The 23,371-nt window shown below is 33.0% G+C and overlaps 2 protein-coding genes across 6 annotated transcripts in view; one reads left to right on the top strand and one right to left on the bottom strand.

Moving 5' to 3' along the window:
• The window catches only part of LOC115875786 (fructose-bisphosphate aldolase), a 27,300-nt gene extending 7,543 nt beyond the window's left edge, over positions 1-19,757 (top strand). Inside the window, exons 1-7 of one of the 3 annotated variants that reach the window (XM_030891399.1) lie at positions 279-300; positions 373-573; positions 11,155-11,354; positions 12,430-12,695; positions 13,642-13,862; positions 17,464-17,596; positions 19,275-19,757. In XM_030891399.1, the coding sequence (XP_030747259.1) occupies positions 395-573; positions 11,155-11,354; positions 12,430-12,695; positions 13,642-13,862; positions 17,464-17,596; positions 19,275-19,370 (1,095 nt within the window). In that variant the 5' untranslated portion in view covers positions 279-300; positions 373-394 and the 3' untranslated portion in view covers positions 19,371-19,757. Of the gene's footprint in view, positions 1-278; positions 311-372; positions 574-11,154; positions 11,355-12,429; positions 12,696-13,641; positions 13,863-17,463; positions 17,597-19,274 lie in introns of those variants that run through there. The other 2 variants (XM_030891478.1, XM_030891318.1) reach the window with 2 other exon arrangements.
• LOC115875614 overlaps positions 19,404-23,371 on the bottom strand; it is a 16,263-nt gene continuing 12,295 nt past the window's right edge. For 2 of the 3 annotated variants that reach the window (XM_030891152.1, XM_030891211.1), the window contains 2 exons: positions 20,442-20,572; positions 19,404-20,339 (listed from right to left, as the gene is read on the bottom strand). In XM_030891152.1, coding sequence (XP_030747012.1) covers positions 20,110-20,339; positions 20,442-20,572 — 361 coding nt within the window. In that variant the 3' untranslated portion in view covers positions 19,404-20,109. Of the gene's footprint in view, positions 20,362-20,441; positions 20,573-23,371 lie in introns of all 3 variants that reach the window. The other variant, XM_030891254.1, reaches the window with a different exon arrangement.

Below are 23,371 nucleotides of genomic sequence, written 5' to 3'. Positions count from 1 at the left end.
TTTGAAACACGCTGTATGTAGACGAGGCTAAGACGGACGAACGTCTTGAAACTGCCGTCAGTTTTCTAGACGGTTTTCCGTTTTACCCGACAGGTTAAACGTTATGTGTAGACGGAGCTTAAGCCCTATATCCGTTCCCTGAAAGAAAAACATGTGTATGGCTCAATAATATGTTTGTTTGAACATACATTGTTTATCTGTCATTGGTGAAAGCCTGTGACCTCTGTTAGATAAGATTAGTTCGAAATAAACAAAATTGAGGTACTAAACGTTAGTTATAAACAGTCTTGCAGCACCTACGTAAGTTTAAGTAAATCTAAGAAGAAATTTCTGTTTTTAATTTGTTATATCAACATTTTTTTTTTCTTACAGTTTACCTCAACCATTATCCAAAATGACTACTCACTGGAACTACCCCGACCCAGCTCTCCAAGATGAGCTCCGCAAAATCGCCAACGCCATCGTGGCCCCGGGAAAAGGTATTTTGGCCGCCGATGAATCGGTTTCGACTATGGGAAAGCGGTTGACCGACATCGGAGTGGAGAACACCGAAGAAAACAGGCGTAAATATAGGTATACTTATTTTTTTTTTTATTTGTAATTATTGACTATGACCAGAAAACCGGTATTTTTCAATTTTTTATCAACCTACTTTTAAACTGTCTACTATGTCCCCGGATGCGTAATTACTATCTGTACTATTGTGCAGAGCCAACCTGCTCTATACGCCGCCGCACAGTGTTCAAAATTTGCAAAAAACCGATCGAAATTGAAAATTTTTAGTTTATTTGAGAATCGTCAAATTAACGTATATGTTTCTTTACCTCATTTTACAACTTTTAACCAAGCATTGCTTTAATGGCTTTATCATGACTGAATATCTTTATGAGCAAAAGCTAAAAAAATAATAATAATTTTATACAGCATATTTTGGCATTAAAATGTTTTCTTTTTTAGCCGCTGCAAGTCAAATTATTTATGGAAATGTAATTATATCAGAAAAAAGTACATATTTTAAGTAGTAGTGGGAACTATCGAATGAATACAATCGAAACATTCGATAGTTGCAATTCATTCGAATAATTCGATAGTTAGTAAGAAAACATTCGTTGAAAACTATTCGAATAAAAATTATCGAATAGATCCGTCATCTGCCTTGAAATATTGTATTCTAGTAATTCGGCAGCAAAAACCATTCATTTATAAAATTCATTCATTTATGAAATTCATTCATTTATGAAATTCATTCATTCGTCAGGATCGATTATAATAAAATATTAACTGAATTTTAGTTGTCGCCCGGCGACGTAGGTTTCTTTCCGAGAAACCCGACAGCGGTCGGTGGCAATGCTATGAAAGAAGCCGGCATCTTTGATTTTTTGCGGAGTCAGATATAGATAAGGACACATTATTTTTTTTATTGAGGTGCTAGTATTTACACAGAAAATACAATTATAAATTATGAAAGGCGCTGTTGCCATATTTTGGTATTAGTTGATATTAGCAAAGAATATTATTTTTTGGCTTTAGTTAATTATTTTTTTTATTAATATTCTGTTGTTACACTGCAATATTACTTGTTATTTTGGATGTAGGAAAATTATTTTTAATGTTTTTTAGCAAAGACGGGTTTAATAAATAATAATAACAGTAATAATTTGTTATACCTATTAACAACAAAATTTAAAATCATTTAATATAAATATTTTCTTTTAAGTAGTAGCAAAATATAAACAACAAATTAGATGTCAAAATTATTTATATTAGATCCTATTTAAAAATAATATAGTCTCTAAATTTTTTGTGGCAACGTTGGTTTATTAAATAATAATAATTACAGAACTAATTTGTTATATTAACAACAAATTTTAAAATCATGAAATATAAACATTTATTAATTTTCTAAGCATGCAGTGTAATGGAAGGAAAATATAAATAAAAAATTAGAAATCAAAATTATTTATATTAGGTGCTTTATATTACTATTTAAAAATTATATTTACTTTTACTGGCATTTACTTTAAAAAATAAATGAAATATTTTTTAAAAACTACATGTAAGAGAATTAGCATAAACAAAATACAAACATCGTTAACTTTTTTTAAATTGGCACGTGTAAAACTTTCGTTTTAATTTTCTCACCCCATAGTTTGAGTTCGATAACCATTTACTTAAATATGATTATACAACCACATTACTTAAATATGATTATTAAGTTCAACTAATTCATATTATTAAAACATCTAAAATACAAATATGTATTTTTAAATTAATTGTAAGTTCATCTCATCTCTTAAAAATTGCTACTTCTCAAAATTTCCCATTAAAAAATAGACCATATACCATATAAAATTAAATAATTGAAAGATCGGACTACGGAAAACCATACAAATTTTCGGAAAAATTTTGACCACCTGCACATGCACACAATCGTCAATAAATAAAATTAAAAAATAACTACTATTTTAGTATTTTAACTATTTTAATAAACGCAAAAATAGCACAGTATTTATACGGCGAAGTTATAAAAATTTGGAAGAACTAATAATGCACTGACGCATACAAAAATCAAACGAATACTAAATTTCATTTTTCATTTATCAAAAGCATTCGATAGTCGTGACTCAACGATAACCATTTAGTCGCACGGCGAGGTTGTCACATATGCTTTAGTATACAAATGAATGAATGATTTTATTCGAATAAAACCATTCGATAGTTGAAATCATTCATTCATTAACCATTCCATAGTCTAATTCATTCGATAGTTCCCATCGCTAATTTTAAGGATTTAAATAACCTAAATACTATAATGAAGGTCGCTTTTCCTTTCAGGCATAATTCGCTGCCTATAACCCAATACAGTTTTTGAAGAAATGCCATTTTATTGGTCTTTTATGTTTATTGCTAGTCCTTGCTCATCAATAAATTATACATTACATAAAAGCCTATAGTCTAAGGAATTTAGGAACATTTTGTTTTACCTGCGCAAAGGTGCGCATCAGGCTGCAATTCGGATTAATTTGCGCTGAGTTCTAAACATGTTTACACGCGGCCGGGCGGCCAATATTTAGTTTTTTATTATATGGTGTTCAGTGTAGTCATAAGTTTAGTTTGTGTTATTTTGCGGTGTTGTAAGTCAACAAATATATTGTTTTAAAGTGTGTGGGTTTATTTTTGGCATTTATTCATGATGGCAATTACACTTCTGCATCTACATGAGAAAATGATGGAAATACCTGGCCAAGATTTCTCTGTGAAGAAAATTCATGTTTTGGACTTTTTAAAAGATCATTTTGAAACAAACGGAGATGAAATTGCAACTAACGCTCTCAATAACTTCATGAGGCAATCGTTTTTTCCGTAATATTTAACAAAATAGAAAACTGCTCGGAGGAAAGACAGAAATTTCTTGTCTAGGTATGCAGATTGGCTATACAGGTTGATGTTATTTTTCCCGATGAAGTGTTTCATTGTCAACGGCAACTTACGGTTCCTGATTATTCTGCATCTACAAGTGGAGGTAAATATGCAAAATAATTATTTATCTATAGGGATAAATTCTAACATTTTATATTATTATAGCAGGTCGGTCGTCAAAAACATTTGTAGAAAGTTCGGACGTTAGTAAACGTAGAAAGACTGAAAAAATAGACGGCAAAATACAGCAGCCAGGTTATCATTTGCTGAGTCCAGAAATTGCGTGAAGAGGGAAACGTCTCTGCTTCAAAATTGGTAACAGAGGCAACTATGACCATGCCCACAAGAGCAACTAAAATTCTGAAATGTTCACATAACAAAAATCAGCCCTCCTAAAATTAATGAGGATTTGTTCAAAAGACTCATATTGAGCTCGGATCCACTCCTGAGTTCATTTCATTTCTCCAAAAAAGTTCATAGGAAAATAGACCAAAGCATGCTTCCTTTGCTGGACCTTACAAAGGAGGAGAAACATGAACTCAAAATTGATGAGCATAATAACAATGAAGATAATGATGGGCGAGAACAATATGAGGATTCGGATGATTAGTTTTTATACTATTATAATTGATATATGACTGCTATAGACTATTTGCAATAAAACCTGTCAAAAATTATTAACGAAAAAGTCGTTTAAATTGGCGCAATAGGGTTTACAGCGTGCACGTAATCAATTTTGATCAAGTTTTCATCAATTTTGAACACTGGGCGCCGCCGGTAGACTGTAATGGAGGACTACACGTTTTTAAATATTTCTAACTATACTAATATACAGGGTGGACCATTTTGGTTGTTTCTATAGAGTATCTAGGAAACCGTGAGAAATATTCAAATTTTGATACTGCAGTCTCGGGTTCTTTTTTTGAAAAAATCACAATGGCGCAAATGGATCGTGGCTATCTTGATCGGTTTCGAAGCTACAGGGGGATTCTCAAATTTTGTACTTTTTAAAGATATTCGATAGTTTGTTTATTTCAGCAACTACGGAAAAATAAATTAAACATTCTAAAGGCACTTTTCTGTGTAGAATACAGTGGCGTAGTCAGACTTTTTTCGAAAAAGGTATTTTTTTAGAAATTAACTATACTTATGTTTTTTTTTAAATACAACCCCCTGTATATTTTTAAATTTTCTGATTCAGTTTGGCATGGGCTTCTCGAAAATATATAACACTATATATTTATTATCACTATTAACTTTAAAATTCCAATTTATTTAAAGATATCGACTTTCCTCTTGGTAGGTCATGCCGAGTATTAAAGGAAACAAGCGAATATCTACTTTCAAATTAATCTATGTATTAGCAATTAAATAAATTCGAACAATACGAAGCAAATAAATAATAAGTGTGACAGAAACAAAAGAACATATTTTAATACAAACTCAACAGGTTACTTCAATCGGGCTTCTCAGTTAATATAAAAAAAGAAAAACACAAAGACTACATTAAATGTTCAAAACTGCTGCCCATTATTATCTAGACAGAGTTGGCATCGTCTCCGCACGCCGCCGCTAACAGCATTTCGAATGTGTATATTGGTTACAATTTGCAAAGAGACAACAAAACTATCTTATTGTAACTCTTCTAATGTTCTATTTGCATTTCGATAAATTTCGTTTTTCAGAAAGACCCAGAGAAAGAAGTCCAAGGGAGTGATATTAGGTAACCTAGGTGGCTAGGATTAGACTGTTTTCTGATCTTTTAAAAATGGCTGGGTTTGGTTGCTCGCGGTCAGGATACCACTCAAAATATAAATCAGCTGCCATTTGCTTATGTTTGTTAGACTCAATATAACATTCTAACATATTATATCTCTCAAAATTTACAAATTTACTCATTTTTTTATTATTTAAAATACACACACTTCAATCTGTTGAAATGAAATGTCACGCATCCATCAAAGGTATGTTCCGATCACCATGACTACCGTTTATTTTGTTAGATACTCGGCGCGGCCTACTATTAACTGGATATTTTAAGAAAAAATTGAAATGTTGAGGTTAATAGTGAAAATAAATATAGAGTGTTATATATTTTCGAGAAACTCATGCCAAGCTGAATCAGGAAATTTGAAAATATACAGGAAGTTCTATTTAAAATAACAGAAGTATAGTTAATATCTAAAAAAATATTTTTTTCGAAAAAAGTCTGACTACGCCACTGCATTCTATACAGAAAAGTGCCTTAGAATGTATAATCCATTTTTGCATAACTGCTGAAATAAACGAACTATCGAACATCTTCAAAAAGTACAAAATTTAAGAATTCCCCTGTAGCTTCGAAACCGATCAAGATAGCCACGATCCGTTTGCGCCATTGTGATTTTTTCAAAAAAAGAACCCGAGACTGCAATATCAAAATTTGAATATTTCTTACGGTTTCCTAGATAGCCTATAGAAACAACCAAAATGGTCCACCCTGTACAGGGTGGGTCAAATTCGACGCTTTTAAATGGAAACACCCTTTTCTATAGGAGATAGACAAAAACTAATATCGGTGACTGGAGCTCAATTTTTGTCAAAAACATGATGGTGAAAACCGCATATCGATATTTGTTACCGTTTTGGAGTTACAGGGTGTTTTTCAAAAATATGCATTTTTAACAAATCGCTTAACTTTTTTGCTATGGCAAATTTTGTATTTTTATGAAAACATTTCCAAAGCACCTTTTTACGTAGAATTTAATGGTTTAAGTATAATTTTTTTAAAATTAATAAGTTAAGAATTATCAACAGAAAATTTGATTTTTTATATGGGACACCCTCTGTATTCTTAATTAAATGAAAAGAATTTACAATTACCTTTCCAAAAATATTGATATTTGATTGATATTGATATTTTGCTCGATTCCTCTTTGAGAAATGGAGTATAAAAAATCGCCCGCTTTAAATAAGTAGGCTTTGAACGGCACCGGCTGTAATGCAAAAAAATTCTAGCTGTGAGAATCAATTAAAACGAAAATAATATTTCCTATGAGAGATGCAGAATTTTATAACAATTTAAAATATATTTAACCAACATCAACAAAATTTAACTATATCTAATAACAATAAAAATAAATAGCAAACCAAGGCATGCGATTTTGCTACAGGTGTTCGACATATCAACCGTCTTCTGTTATGGGCAGACGGGGTAGTTTTTGAACATTTCTCGCTGAATTCATAAACTAAGTGGGGGTGAAAGATACCTTCTCATAACTGCTAAGTATTTCTAATTCTTGTCTAGATTATACGGCAGAATAAGGAACCTTTATTCTTGCGCAAATATATCCATAGTATTAGATCCATGGGCACTAAGTCAGGCGGCCTCGACGGCCAACGGCTGGGATCTTGGTTAGCTGTTCAAGTATTTTTGAAATTGGCTGCAAAAATTTGCTGATAACTTCAGCGTTCAGAGGCGGTGCGTCGTCTTGCTGGAAAAATATGTTTTCCAGTTCCATTAAGGGCATATCATCAATAAGGGGTCCAAAGTCTACTAGTTAAAAGTGGCGAACTTTTAAAAATTCTGTATTTCTGTATTTTTTAAAGGGGATTATAACAAAATATCAAGTGTGCTATATTTTTGGAAAGGTAATTTTAAATTCTTTTTTGTTAATTAAAAATATAGAGGGTGTCCCAAATAAAAAATCAATTTTTCTGTTGATAACTCTTAAATTATTAATTTTAAAAAAATTATACTTAAACCATTAAATTCTACGTAAAAAGGTGCTTTGGAAATGTTTTCATAGAAATACAAAATTTTCCATAGTAAAAAAGTTACAGCGATTGGTTAAAAATGCACATTTTTGAAAAACACCCCGTAACTCCGAAACGGTAAGAGATATTGACGTGCGGTTTTCACCATCATGTTTTTGATGAAAATTGAGCTCCAGACACCGATATTAGTTTTCGTCTATCTCCTATAGAAAAGGGTGTTTCCATTTAAAAGCGTCGAATTTGACCCACCCTGTACAGCGCAAGCAAGCTCTGCATCGCAGTATTGTTAGTAAATGTGTAAATAGCCGGGTTTAAAAACTTCTAAACATACTATATTTACGCTACGCGCGCTAGGCCAAGATAAAAACTTTTATTTACAAAAGTAAATAAAAGTTTAACCAAACTAACTGACATAACCAAACTACTGCCAATTTATTTATCATTTTATTGTTGACTTAACACATTGTAATATTATTAGTATTACATTGTCAATATTTCTCTTATCACTTAATTGACCAATAAATTGTCAGTGTAAAAACTAGTTTTAAAACAGTTTAACATTTTTATTTTATACATTATTATTAACAAGAAAAGCTTGTAAAAGGCGAGTGTACAAAAGAAAATAATAACATTAATGTGATTTTGCATTATTTCTATTTCCAGATACAGCATCTGCTAATGATCTTCCATGTTTACGTTTTCTAACAGTTCTTTCATTCTTGACAGGCCTTCCAGCTTGTATTCTTCTAGACCCAGATGTCAATCCAGGCCTTTCAGCTCTTCGGCTTATTGACGTAGGTTGCACTTTTATTGTCTTCGGTCTACGAATGTTCTTCATTTTTGCAAATAAAGTCATGACCTCGGCAGGTGTTTTAATCCTCTCTAATGAGTTATTTAAACGTATTATCATATTCGTTGCTTCCGGTGTGTTTTCGTTTTTCATTATTTGAACTATATTCAAGAGATTAGCGCTCAATGTTTGCATAGCCATTTCTCGTTTGATATCAATCCCCTGCGTTTCAGGCAAGGAAGATGCCAGTAAGGGAATAGCATTTGATGATGGAACTTCATCTATTCCAAAGTGAAATCTGGCGTTGTCTTGACTGAAACTTGACATTTCATTGTTAGGAGAAGAAGTGTCCATCATGTTCTCGAAAAATGCTGTATCAATATTCTCTCCCGTAGCTAATTTAGCTAAGTCTTTTCTGTCATCTGATGATTTGGAATATTATAGTTGCTTTAAACATGATAAGTTTATTCGAACAGTGCAGCGCGTGAGAAAAAACAAATCGCGATCATGATCTGCGCTCGAGTATATTTAGGCGTAAGTAGACACGTCTACACATTTACTAACAATACCGCGATGCAGAGCTTGCTTGCGTTGTACATTAGTATAGTTAGAAATATTTAAAAACGCGTAGTCCTCCATTACAAAGTCTACCGGCGTATAGAGCAGGTTGGCTCTGCACAATAGTACAGATAGTAATTACGCTCTCCGGATTGATCTTTACAAGAGGAAAAACTTTTTTTTATTGACATTTTGAGCAAAATGCATTCTTCATAAAAAAAATTGCTTGCTCTAAAATTGTTTATCCCGTTTATACCCTTTTCCAAATTTCCACAAAAAAATAAATGTGTATTATAAGACGTTTTTTTAAATACAAAACAGCACAAAATCGTATAGCATATCTCGGGCTGAGCGTTAGAGCATTAGAAGTTTCTAAAGAACCACAATATCTAAATCGGATATTTTTTGCACATTGTATTACAACGAGATTTATCGATTAAAAATATTTTCAATATAGCGACACTTCCGGAAATACCCGATGTTGACAGCAACTTCCTTATTTTAAATGGGTGTCCCCATTTTTTATTACATACTTAAATTCTCTGTAAAATTCTATGAATATTGATGTTAAACACTCTATACCTAACATTAACCGTATATTAGAAAAAAATATTTAAAATTTTTGGACGAAAAAAACTGCCTGTCAAAAATATGTGTATAGTTTAAACGTCAAATTTAGTGATTACCACAGCCACTGCGCCATAAAGAGAAGACATGTGGCTATCTATTTCAAAAATTAAATTGTTTGAATGTCATATAATAATGGCTGCAGCTGTCATGGAATTGAGCGATTAAAAAAGTATCATAAATCATTTTTTTCAAATGGAAACCCACTGTTTTTATTTCACTAGTGAAAAGGCTTTTGGAGTTCGTTAGTTTTTGAGTATACATGTTTCTATACCTAAAATAAATCGTTTTTAAGTTATTTAAGATTTAGTTTGAAAACGTATATTTTTCTTGATTTTATCTAGCTTCCTTTAACATTAAGTGTCAAACAGTCAGACAATTTATGTATATATTTATCTGTCAGAGAATGAATTATTTGAATTTCCTACATTATAAATACAGCTGCTTAAGAGTTTAAAAAGTGTATAAACATATATCTCGTATTTTCGCTCTTTAGTAATTTGTAATAGTTGATATTGTTAATAATATACCGTATGATTGGAAAAAACAGCGCAAAGTTGGCTTGGAAATGATGATCAATAACATACTGCTTTTTAAACAATGTGTCACAATATGACATGGCCAGATCTATTGTTTTACCTCACTTGACGTTTAAAGTCATAGGCTACTGGTTAAAATCAAGAAAAATATACGCTTAAATAACTTAAAAACAATTTATTTTATGTCTAGGAACATAGTAAAAAAATAACGAATTGAAAACCTTTTCGCTAGTGAAATAATAGTGAATTTGTATTTGAAACAAATGATTTATAATTTTTTAATCGCTCAATTCCATGACAGCTGCGGACATTATTATATGACATTCGAACAATTTAAATTTTGAAATAGATAGCCACATGTCTTCTCTTTATGGCACAGTGGCTGTGGTAATCTCTAAATTTGACGTTTAGGCTATACACATATTTTTTAAAACAGTTTTTTTCGTCCAAAAATTTTAAATATTTTTTTCCCAAAAACGGTTAATGTTAGGTATAGAGCGCTTAATATCAAAATTAATAAAATTTTACAGAGAATTTAAGTATGTAACAAAAAATGGGGGCGCCCGTTTAAAATAAGAGAGTTGCTGTGAACTTCCGGTATTTCCGGAAGTGCTGCCATATTGAAAATATTTTTAATCGATAGATCTCATCGTGAAACAATGATGTGCAAAAAATCTCTGATCTAGATAGTGTAGTTCTCTAAAAACTTCTATTGCACTCTCAGCCTGGAGTACCCTGTATACAAGAACGGTAAACTAATAGGATTGCTCATCCTCATAAGACGTACGTTCGCCTCTTCCCGCGCTTCAGCTGACAGTTGTGACGTCATTGTAGTCCTTGTCAAAGCCTTCGTGGCCTTGTCATGATAGTGTGTATTATTAGTTGCCTATAATATTAGTTGCTATATTATTAGTTGCCTACTTATAAAAATAACAGCTGAGAAATTTTGAGTTAATTATTTTCTCAATTTTAAATGTAAAAAAGGTGTCTTTAAAGTTTTTAGAGCTATAGAGTGTATAAATACGTTCATTTTGTGTTGTGGATTGTGACAAAGTGCATACTAAGTGCCCACGATTTTGTTTATTAATTATTTTAAAGCAAAATATGGAAGTACCCTAAAAAGAATGCTTGCAAAAGGTGATGCTGGGACTTGCTGTTCTTAAAAATGCATTATCCGAGTATTTAATACGATTTATACAGTTAATTTTCTATACTGCATACATATAAGGTGTTTAAATAAATAAACTAAATAATGAACGTTTTGCATTCGGTAACCAATAATGCACGTGTGTATTATTGGTTGCCGGATAAGGACTAATAACCATGACAAGGGCTACAATGACGTCACAAAGCGAGTAGTTTTCGCATGCACCTGGCGGAAACTTTTGGCTGAATGAGCAGTCCTATTAGGTTAACTGTTCTTGCCCTGTATATAAGTAATGGTTTATACCTATATTTATACAGGCAACTTCTCTTCACCACTTGCCCAACTATTGGAGACTACATCTCTGGCGTAATTTTGTTCCACGAAACTCTGTACCAGAAGGCCGACGATGGAACCCCATTCCCAGAATTGTTGAAACAAAGAGGAATCATTCCCGGAATCAAAGTAGATACTGGTGTCGTACCATTATTTGGAAGCAATGATGAAGTTACCACCCAAGGTAAGCAAAAGATTTGGCCGTTGGCAGAGGCCGTTGGAAACTATGAAAACTACAAAAAGTGATTTAACGCCATCTGACAATAACTAGTAGCAACTCCCTAACCTAAAAATTAGCATAGATCATCTGATTTGTACTCAGTGTGTCTCGTATTAGTAGTTGTAAACAGTGTTGTTATGTTTTAAATATTTTGTTCAAAAGCAAGAATTTTAAACGTATTTAAAACTGCATTACCACCACTGGCTTGAAGAATTATAAGGTTTGTTCCAACCCGCCGCAGAACCGTCGCCGAACTATCACGCTCGTGCGCAGTAATTCGAATGTGTTCCAACCGAGATTTGACGGGTATCGGACGATCCTATTTGCATACCAACCTACCTTGGAATCGTTTAGTTACTATTTCAGAACGGTAATTTCGGTACATGGTCCAAATTGAGAACTGTTTGTGTTAACTTGCGCATTAAAGTATATTGGCAGGGATTATCGATTTTTAAGAGCTGATTCTGGTCCGGCGTGCGGCTGATGCTTCTGTCTTGGTTATTTTTTACGAATTCGAATACGTGTGCGTTATACTTTTGCTTGTGAGTTTGTGTGGAGTAAATCGTTCGGAAATTTTAATTAATTTTTTTTATTATAAAATAATGATCAAAGATTCTACCACTGCAATGAAATAACAGGGAACTACGCATAACAGGATCATAAAAGAGAGAATAGGTAAGTGAGTTAGTGAGTATACAGTTGAAACAACAATTACTGGATTCTGATTCTCCATTTCAAGAATAATAATTATTATTATTGCAAACAAAAATAATAGGGTTATGTTATGAAATTCTAAACAAAAACAAAAAACCGATCGATACACGTACGCTTGACACTTGACAGTCCCCAAAAAACAATCCACAAAGCGTTCCAACTTTGATACTTTTTGCACCGTCACGAAACTATTCGAAGTTCGGGCATGCTAACGAAGTGCAAGAAAACCGATTCGAGTACGATTTCGAAACGATCCCGAAATGCTGGTTGGAACAAACCTATAAATTACTAAGTTGAAAATGTTTAAAATGGTACTTGTTTTCAGGTTTGGATGACTTAGCAAAACGCTGTGCCCAGTACAAAAAAGACGGCTGCCACTTCGCGAAATGGCGTTGCGTCCTAAAAATTAACGAACACACTCCATCTCTCCAGGCTCTCGAAGAAAACGCCAACGTTTTGGCGCGGTACGCCTCAATCTGTCAGGCCAACAGGATCGTACCCATCGTAGAACCGGAAGTACTTCCGGACGGCGCCCACGATTTGGAAAGGGCCCAGAAAGTTACTGAAACTGTTTTGGCTTTCGTTTACAAGGTAAGTTTTGTACTACTGTTGGAACAAAGTTCTCTCGTAATCTGTCATCACTTCTTTCTATTTTATACTAATTCGTGAAAAAAAATCTGTATTTTCTCAATCTATAGTCATAAAAAAATTCTGTGTGAAACTTATGACTAACAGCGATTAAATTTAAGCATTTGAAGGACATATTTGAAAAAATAGTATATATATATAGTAGTTTGAAATGTTGAAAAAGTAACAAGTTAAAAAAAGATTTTTTTATGCGTAAAACATTGTTTTTTACACGGAGAAAATAGTTTTTTATTTTAAAATTATTTTCAAAGGTTACAGTGTCCTAAATAAATAAAAAATATCAAAGTTGTATTTTTTTAAAATGGAATACCCTGTATATTAATACATTTTTAGTTTTTACGATTATAATAAAGGTAAATTTGATTATGGTTTACCGGTTAGCCGTTTTTCAAATATTTACGATTTTGTGAAAATGCAGCAACAATTTTAATGCTTTATTTCTCTAGGCGTATTTAAATTTTTGAAACCAAATATTGTACTGAAGTTTTTCTATTTACTAATTTGTGTTGCAATAATATAAATATACTACCTTGCAGTGTCTAAACAGAGTGTCTAAAAATTTGTATTAAATAATTACCAGCTTATACGGCAATAACTTGTTTAATTTAGATGGAACGCCCTGTATATTTTATGAGAATCAGATGCACAATTTAATTGTCTATCAAATTGTATTATACCATTTTGTACTTATCTCTTCAAGTTTTCGTAGAAAATGCATTTTCTTATAATCCATATATCTACTATTTTAGATTATTTTTAAAGATGTAACAAATTTCCAAAGAGTACAGTGTCACTTAATACTCCGTGTCAAATAAGTGGAATAACCTCGTATATTATTCTAATACTCTATTTCTTTTCAAACAAAATAAAGATTAAATCTAATTTCTAGGCGTTAGCCGACCACAACGTCTTCTTGGAAGGAACTCTGTTGAAACCCAACATGGTCACGGGCGGTCAATCTCACCCAGTCAAATTCAGTCCGGAAGATGTCGCCAGAGCCACAGTAACCGCTCTCCAGCGTACCGTGCCCGCAGCCGTTCCCGGAATCACTTTCTTGTCCGGTGGACAGTCTGAGGAAGAGGCTTCAGTTAACCTAAACGCCATCAACCAGTAAGTATACATAGTATGTCTCCAGATTGGCTTTACAAGAGGTTAAACTTTTATTATTAACTTTTTTAAAAAAAATGCATTCTTCATAAAAGTGTTTGCTTATTCTAATATGGTTAATACCTTTTATGCTTTTCCAAATTTCCACACCGTTTTAGAGAAAAATAAAAACCTATGAAAATATAGTTGATTTTTTTCTAAGCTCCAAAAATAAAAAAGCGTTTCTATGGTAATATCAATACTGGTAAATACAGTCAGGCTTAGAGAAAATCGTCCGATTTAAATGAAATTTGGTATGTCGATAGATTGGACCAAGGCCAACTTAACCGTATACGACACGTGTCACTGTCGTATGATGTCGTATTAAAGAAAAATGTGGGCCGATTTCGGCATAATTAGGGACGGGCTACAGGATGACGCCCTCGACGTTTCGAACCGATGCTTCTAAATAGACGAAATCATCAAGATTTTTCTTATTTTGGGTCGATTGGAACCAAACTCCACACGCGGATAGCGTGAGAGTAAGCCCGCAGTTTCATTGGACGCGGGTCCGTGCGTTTTTTTAAACGTGCGAGCTCTGACGGAATTTTAGTGATGAGTGAAATATCGGTAACTGTGACTTTGTCACTGATATTCTATAATCACAAAACGATAAAATCATCTAAAATATCTAGCCCGTTTAGTCAAATTTTGCAGGCGTTTTAGTGAGAAGTGTTTACTTTCACGGAATAACTACATTGATATTATTTTTATATTAGGCCTACGTAGTAAGCTATCATTTTTTAAAAATATTTCTGCTATATAGTTTGACTGAAAAGAAATGTTAAAGAAGTACCTGCAGTTACCTATGAAAAATTGTAATTTAGCTACTTTAAATATGTTTTTGTTACATAATACCACATAATACCACGATAACTTTGTCATTTCTTGAAAGGCCACTTTTTATAGCATACGACATAAAAAAAATTAGCTGCGTTTAGGTGCGCTTTAGCTATACATATATATTTTTTAAGATGGCTGCGCGCTTCACTCGTCAGGATGTATATGAGGTTTGTACTTCTAACACTCCAAAGAAGCGGCGAAGCGCTGTGGTGAATTTTATATTGGAACGCTTTGATTCTAGTAATCTTTCAAGAGCTGTCAAAGAAAATATAAGAGTTTCACCAGGACGTTTTGTCCAGAAAATCGAGATCAAACGGAAAAAGGCAAATAAGCATAAACATATCTTCTTATCTAAAAATTCTGATTGGTTAAGGGGGAGAATTTCGATTATCTGTATTAGCAAGAGTAAAAAATGAAAGAAAAACCTCAAATAGAGTCTCTTTGTGCGGTAAGGTTCGTCGAGAAATCAACAATTGATTATTTTATTTTCTTTGATTGTATGATTTTCTCCGATTTAGATAGTTTTTCCAAATCGGTTTGACCCACAAACATTTTATAGTGTATTTTGTTTGTATATAGTACTTTCTTATTTGTCTTTCTTATAGATTATGTATTTTGGTTCGGCAACGCCACATTTTGTAGAATTTTAGACACTCCGTATATTAAACTCCGTAGTTACTAACCTCAAAACTATTCTCTAATCAACAAATTTTTTTATTAAAAATAACATTTTATGAATCACTGATAATATAGTAAAAAAGTTTCCCATATATGTACCAAACATTATGAGAGACCCTGTATATGCCCTACTACGATTATTTTGGTGCATGGTCTACCTTGCCTTGATAAAATTTCTTATATAAAAACGAAAAAGACTAATATTTCATTAAAAGAGTCGCTGAAATATTTTTTTCCAGTTACAACCCGTAAATTTCACACTGTGCGATGCTTCTAAATAGACGAAATCATCAAGATTTTTCTTATTTTGGGTCGATTGGAACCAAACTCCACACGCGGATAGCGTGAGAGTAAGCCCGCAGTTTCATTGGACGCGGGTCCGTGCGTTTTTTTAAACGTGCGAGCTCTGACGGAATTTTAGTGATGAGTGAAATATCGGTAACTGTGACTTTGTCACTGATATTCTATAATCACAGTCACGGCCTGTGACTGATTTGAAAATAAACGGTGACTTGCTAAAGCGTGACGATTACAGTTAATTGTGATTTCTCTGGTAACGAGAAAATACTTCACAGAGCGGGACGTCGCTAATCGCGAACGCAGCTGCCGATGGCGCCGATCGTGACTCAGTTCACAGTCACGAGTCACGACGTACGTCTCATAGGATAGATATCTGACAAAGTGATCTAAAGACAGTGACTGTTAGAAGTGATTTAATTTTTTATGTATTTTATATTTTATTACTATTTTTTATCACTACGAATCGGTTTGGTTCCTTTTTAGTTTAGTAGGTTTTTAAAGCCAAACATAAAGTTTTACCTTTATACTGTTTATTTTTTAGAAACTTCATTTTTATATATTTCGTTTATTTTAATACAAAGGAAAATATTTGTTGTTTAATGTATTACTTATCTCGTGTTGTTAAGTTTCGTTCGTTATGGTTATGAGCATATTGCATATTTTATTCTTTTCCAGTTGGTTTCTTTAAATAAAAAAATTGTTTTATTTTTATTTTTTAATATACCTTTTACCCACTGTTTAGTGTTTTCTATTTCAGCGGACTTGGATAAAGGACAAATAAAAATTAGTATAACAACAACAACAGAATCGTATCATTCGTATCGTATCTTATATTTTAGCCGTGATTGTGCTTTCGGATTCATAATCATAAAGTGGCAGTCACAGTTAAGAGTCACAGATAATACAAAGTCGCTGTCACAGGTAAGCCTGTGAACAGAAAATCACGGTTTGGCTCATCACTACGGAATTTACTCGCACGACTATTTTATTTTAGTGGTTACCTTAGACGCGCGTTCATGGTGTCCTGTGTGTCGAGTTTGTCAAAACGGACGCTACTACTTTGATGCTGTCTGAGGATTTAATGTTAAAATAACTACTTATGAACAGAAGAAAATGTTAAGAAAATGAATATGTAAAATATTTGGTGAATTAAAACAGCAACCGGTCAAATTTTTTGAATATTTCAGAATGTTTCGAGCAACATTAATATATCTAAAATAAAAATAAACCTGGTATTCAAAAATATTCAAATTTTTTTGGAATGTATTGGGCCGAGAGATATAAAAATTAGAACACTCGGACGTGCACGTATTAAAAAAACAAACCAGTTTGTTTTCATCCGACCAACGGAAATCGACGTACGTGCACGGACGCGCAAACTCCGATGCAATGTAACCGCCTGCGTAGATACCATTTGTTTGTTTCTTGCTGCGTGCACGTCCGAGCACGTACGACCAAAAAACGCACGGACACGCATCCAATGTAACCACGGGCTTAGAATGGAGTCCTCAGACTGACACAGTCATTTTAATACAAATTTTTTGAAAGTAAATCAAATTATTTATTAATTTATTACTTTTTCAACATTTCAAACTACACTTTTTCAAACGTCCTTCAAATCCTCCAATTTAATAGCTGTTAGTAAGAAGTTTCACTTCAAATATACGTATATATAATAAAGTAGTCTTTGTAGCTTTTTGAATTATAACTGTTCGACATATTCACATAAAATTGTTCATTTCAGATATTCTGGAAAGAAACCCTGGGCTCTCACTTTCAGTTACGGACGTGCCCTCCAGGCTTCAGTGCTCCGCGCTTGGGGAGGTAAAGACGAACAGTTTAAAGATGGCCAAGATGAATTATTGAAACGTGCAAAGGTGAGTTTGAGCGTAACTTTAAAATATTACGATATAATTAGTGTTAATTAGTGTTCCCATTCGTGATGGAGGAACATTGGCAAACATGCGCAAACGTTCAGGATCATTGTGCAAGAAATGTTCCTTATAAGGGCACAAGCGACCTTTTTGTCGCCTAATTAAGTAGTTCTGGGGTTCCCAGTAAACTATTACACTTGTATTATATAGGGTTGTGCAATTATCTGTAACTCCTAGAATAAAAAACTAGGAAATTTTGTTTAATTACAAACCTAAAATATGTACTAAGGTGTATTTCAGGAAAATCTTTCAACTTCTACAGGATGGGTCAAAAAATGTCAGCGGATCGGGATTTTTTTTAAACGGAACATCCTGTATATTCATTTTGGTTTCCTTTCAGATCATTTTATATAATCCTAAGATATGAGTAAATATATTTCGATAGTTTCGCAGATATTAATAAATAAATGAAAAATATATATTTCTCAGCATTTCTAAAAGAATTGTTAAAAATACAAGAACTGTCCTGAAATCAAAATTATATTAGGTATTTACTTTAGATTAGATTACTTTAGGTCTGTACTTACTTTGTTATAAATATCGTAATCTCAAATCATACAGGATGTTCAAAATTCTACGTCAAACTTTCTGAAATATAAAATAATTTTTCATGTTTTTTTTAATGTAACACCCTGTATATTATTTCTTTATTAGATGGAAAATTAAAAAATTGAGATTTTTTTTATTTAGAGTATTTCAAAATTTTTAACAGTTTCGCAGATACTCGCGGTATTATTAATATATGGCTCTTTTAACGGTAAGATACGAGAGAAAAATTATAGGGTTGCTTTGATAAAAATTTAATAAAATGTCATATGAAATATAAAACCGCGAATATCTGCGAAACCATTAAAAATTTTGAAATACAAAATAAAATATTTTTTTAATTGTCCATCTAATAAAAAATAATATACGTTACCTTTTTAATAAAAGAAAAATTATTTAATATTTTAAAAAGTTTGGCGTAGAATTTTGGACATCCTGTGTGATTTAAGATTACGATATTTATTGCAAAGTTAAGTACAAACTATCTAAAATAAATACCTAATATAGTTTTGATTTCAGGAGAGTTCTTGTATTTTCAATAATTTTTTTAAGAAAGACTGAAAACCATATATTTCTTATTTATTTATTAATATTTCTGAAATTATGGAAATATATTTACTCATATCTTAGGATTATGTGAAATGATCTAAAAGGGAGCCAAAAATAATATACAGGGTGTTTGATTAAAAAAAATCATTCAGATCCACTTACACTTATTGAGTCATCCCGTAGAAGTTGAAATATTTTCCTGAAATATATCCTAATACATACTTTAGGTTTGCACTTATACAAAATCCATAAGTATTTTATTAGTTTTTTTCACTAGTTTTTAAGTGAAGTTAGTTAAAAAGAGAGGCAACATGCGCTTCAGAAATCGCATATCTATCTATTTCTTTTTAATTATTCCCTGTCCCAAAAATTTTTGGCGCTTCTTTCAAACGTAGAACTTTTGCTGCAGTAGCGCCATCTTAAGTGTTCCCTGTTTGATTTCCACTTTCCATGAAGTTCATTCTCCTTGCCTCTACCCTCCACAGTAAGGTCATATCTTTCTAATATACCTATCTTACTTTTTCAGGCTAACAGCGAAGCTTCCCTGGGCAAGTACGCCGCTGGAACCATACAAGGCAAAGCCGGCGACGCTGGTCTTTTCGTCAAAAACCACGCTTACTAGAAACCGAGATATTTTTTATTCTTTGTCTTTGTTAGTACGGTTCGCGAGGACAAACTCAAAGCACTAGATTTACTATATTTGTTGTGAAAGTATAAAAAAAATTATAGAGATTATACATACACTAGTCGTGTCATACTATTATTAAATTCTAGTAAACATTTTAAATATATGCGACGAAAACTATACTTATGATATACAAGTTAAACATGAAATTAATTTTGTAAAATGTATAAAACTAGAGTTATTTTATGATTGATTTTTTTCCCAAACATATATAACTTTCCTTCAACTTTTTATCTTTATTTATACATACTTTTTAGTTTTACGGATAGTTGTTTTATTATAAAATTGTTATGTACTGAGAAAAACAAAATGTATATCAAAAAATTATAATTCTTTATTTTTATCCTTTACCTAATGGACGGCAAATAGTTCAGAATTAAAATTTTTGTTATAAACTAAATCGTTTACTCAAAATCCAAAAAAGAAACAGCAATGTACAGGGCCAAATAAAACACCAAATCACCACCAAAACATTTTAGTGTTTTGGTGTATTGTGGTGATTTAGTGTTTTAGTTAGTTAAACCAGATCAACTTTAACAGGAAACATTCAAATTTGGATATAAATTATATCCTAATTTTTTTAATGAATCAGATAAGCGAAAAAATCTTTTTTGAATAGTATAGTATTCATCGATTAAAATTAAACTATTAAAATTAAAGAAATTCTTTCAAATAATTAATTATCTAGAAGCCATCTGTAATCGCCATTTTGTTTAATATTTTCCGCTAAGCGATCGTAACCGTCGCAATGTTCGTTATGCATTGACCCTGCCACACTTGACTTCATGTTCATTACAGTGTCTTCCCATTCCTTCTGAATTACTCTCATTCTACTTTTAGCTTCGGTTTTTGCCCTTTCCACAAACGTATTCAGTTCTTCCTTGTCTTCATCCGAAGAACTGTAGTCTGAAAAGATCATAATAATATTCTGAGGTGAAAAAGGTGTTGAAAAAATATCTGCTGCAAAAATGTTGCTAATACTCTGAAGATTATTATGACAGTACTTACTCTCCATATTCTCCTTATTAGCCTTAGCTGCTGTGTCAGTAAAAGCATCTCTAATTGATTCTTTTAGATTTCTGGTAAGGAATTCGATGTTATGGCTTTTTAATATTTCATTCATTTCGTCTTTGGTTACACTATAAATCAAAAACTATAAACTTGTAGTAAAAAACAAACAGTAAATCCTTTGAATAAAAAGATTAAGGAAGGGGCATACCTACTAACTACTATGTGAAGTGCGATGGGGTATAAATATGGCTGACTTCAATCCGGTTTATCAGTACCGTTCTAATTTTTTTAAAATGTGTAAAAATGAAATGTAGGATAGACTCAGTAATTTATTGGTTTTGTTTGTTAAAAATTGAACGAAGATATTACTGATTTCTATTAGGAACACATAAGTGTGAAGAAGTAAGGAGTAAATTCAGTACCAATATTTTTACCTAGTCGCTTTTACATTTTACACTGATACAAATCCGAGAAAATTCTAAAATCGCCGATATCTATCAGGAACACATAAAGGTATGTTTTCCTAGAGGCAGGTTTTTTGCGCAGCAGCAACTGAATTTTTAAAGAAACGTCGGCAGAAGCGCACCTTTTTTTACGCGGCGTAAAAGTGTTTTCCTAGTGGCGTGGTTCAGTTGGCCTAGGAAAGTCGCGAACCAAGTAGAATGGCGACTATGTGCATGAAAAGGAAGTTAATTGTTGCGTTTTTATTAAGAAAAATTATAGGAGATGACCAGGAAGAAGAGGTCTGGTGCGAAACCCAGAAAACAAGTGTGCGATGTGTTCAAAAGTCGGAGAAATGAAGGAACTTTCAACAGTTTGATCAAGACTCATCTCCTTGATGGGGAAGAGAAGTTCCAAAGGTATTTTAGATTGACTCGTGAAACGAGTTTTTGCTTAACAAAAGCTTGAGAAATAATGTCAGAGGAAGCTTCTGGGTGAGATGAATGTGGAGTGGTCCATGGTGATGGGGGAAGAGAACGACTGGTTTTCATTGTAGTCAATATTCGTCAATCCTGTGTTATGTGAGACTATTGATTGCTGGTTCCGTATTTCCATTTCCGTGACTACTTTGAAAACGCCCGCTTTTGTCTGGGTGACAAGATTTGGTCGGAATTTTCTCACAGTCGCGCGTCGCTGCCATTGTTTTGAAAAATAAGTCAATGTCATCTTCGTTTTTAGGTTCTGGGCGTGCCGTGAGATCTTCGATGCACCTTTTAAAATGTCCCCTGTCTTGCTGCCTCTCTGTCAATTATTTCTGGAGAGAAACACTTTCTTTCCTTGTTTTAGGGACATTTTTTTAACAATTTTCAAAACAAACTGGTCAAATCACGTAGCGTACAACGCAACTGACTCCTCCAAAAGCAGTCGGGTCTATCGCGTCGACGTAACACGTTCTGCGCTGGTGTAATGCGCCCTCTAGGAAAACACTCCTATTGAAATTCGTGGGAATGAGTGCATGATGTTAAACGCTCAGCTTAACACGTCGTGCGCGGCGCAAAAAACCTGCCGCTAGGAAAACATACCTTAAGAGAGAAGAGGTAAGGAGTAAGTTGAGTACCACATGTAAATACCAACAATATTTCTGCTATCTCTAGCAATTCGACCTCGTTTGAAAAATTAAAGTCCCAATATTTCGAAAACTATGAGAGATACCGAGGAACGGAATAGCGCAACCGACAATAAATTCAACTCTCTATAAGGGCTCAAAATTAGGGGATGGTCGGAGACAAAAAAAAATTTGCCAAAAAATTAAGGATGTCTTCCCTTTTTTCGGACCAAAAATTTTTTTTTGCTCTGTTTGCTCCGATTGCGTCGTGTCGCTACGTTGTGTCGCTGGCGAAACTATAAAAACAAACAATCATAGTTGCTTTGCTACCCTACCTACACATGAACGAACCGGCAATACTGTATGCCGCTTTTTATTTTGCCCCTCTGTCTGTCAACTGGTCATATATCATCTCTGTCGTATGCATCAAAATACAGACCACATAATTCAATAAAATGAACTCAGAAAAGGCCAACAAATCCGGAAAATTTAAAATGAAATTCAAATGTGTCAATTGAAACGTCAAACAGACCTGTCCAAGATGGAGGTTCAAGATATTGGTTCCGTCTCTAATGAAGCTCTAATGCTTGAATTCATGGATATCATACTCCTTCCTTAATACCGTATGATCGAATAAAAACGGCGTCAGCGATGGCTATAAAATGACAATCGATGACATTTCCCATATAAAATGACAGCGATCTTCATTTCACAGCCGTCGCTGACGCCGTTTTTATTCGATCATACGGAATTTTTATTCAAAGAAAAAAACAAATATAGATCATACCAAATAAACTTTTAGTCACGTGATTAAGCTTGACCGGCACAGCGTTGCTCAGTTTTACATATTTTCTTTTAATCAAAATATTTTTGGAAACAAAAATAAATTAATTATAAATATTATAGGTAGAGTATTTACATCAACAAAACTCACCTCCTTAACAGCACTTAGCGAACATAAAGTGCCATTACTACCGCTTTCCCGTTCAAAATATTCTAATAAGGTTGCGATAAGTTTTTTGCAACGGCTACTAAGCTATCTTAAGCACTAAAAGAGGTTTTAAAAAAACAAATTTTGACTGCAAGGACTGCTAGTAAAAATTTTTAAGCTTAAAGTTAACTGTGAAACACTGATGACACACATCACAAGTATATGCGAGAGGTAGCCGACGCTCTGTATAGAGTCTGGCACTGTAAGAAGAAGAAAGTTATCACAACATAATTGACTTAAACTAAAAACTCGTAATACAAAACTACAGTGTCAAAACGAATGGCAATGTCAGGAAATAAATAAATAAACGTGGCAATTTGACATTTTTTACAGCAGAGCTACCACCTGAATCCCCAGCAGGAAATTTAAATTCCAGTTAGCCCGGCGCCA

Source organism: Sitophilus oryzae, unplaced genomic scaffold (genome assembly GCF_002938485.1).
Source record: "Sitophilus oryzae breed Bouriz unplaced genomic scaffold, Soryzae_2.0 scaffold_1000_pilon_pilon, whole genome shotgun sequence".
Classification (NCBI taxonomy): Eukaryota; Metazoa; Arthropoda; class Insecta; order Coleoptera; family Curculionidae; genus Sitophilus; species Sitophilus oryzae.
This window is presented reverse-complemented; position numbering and strand designations above follow the sequence as displayed.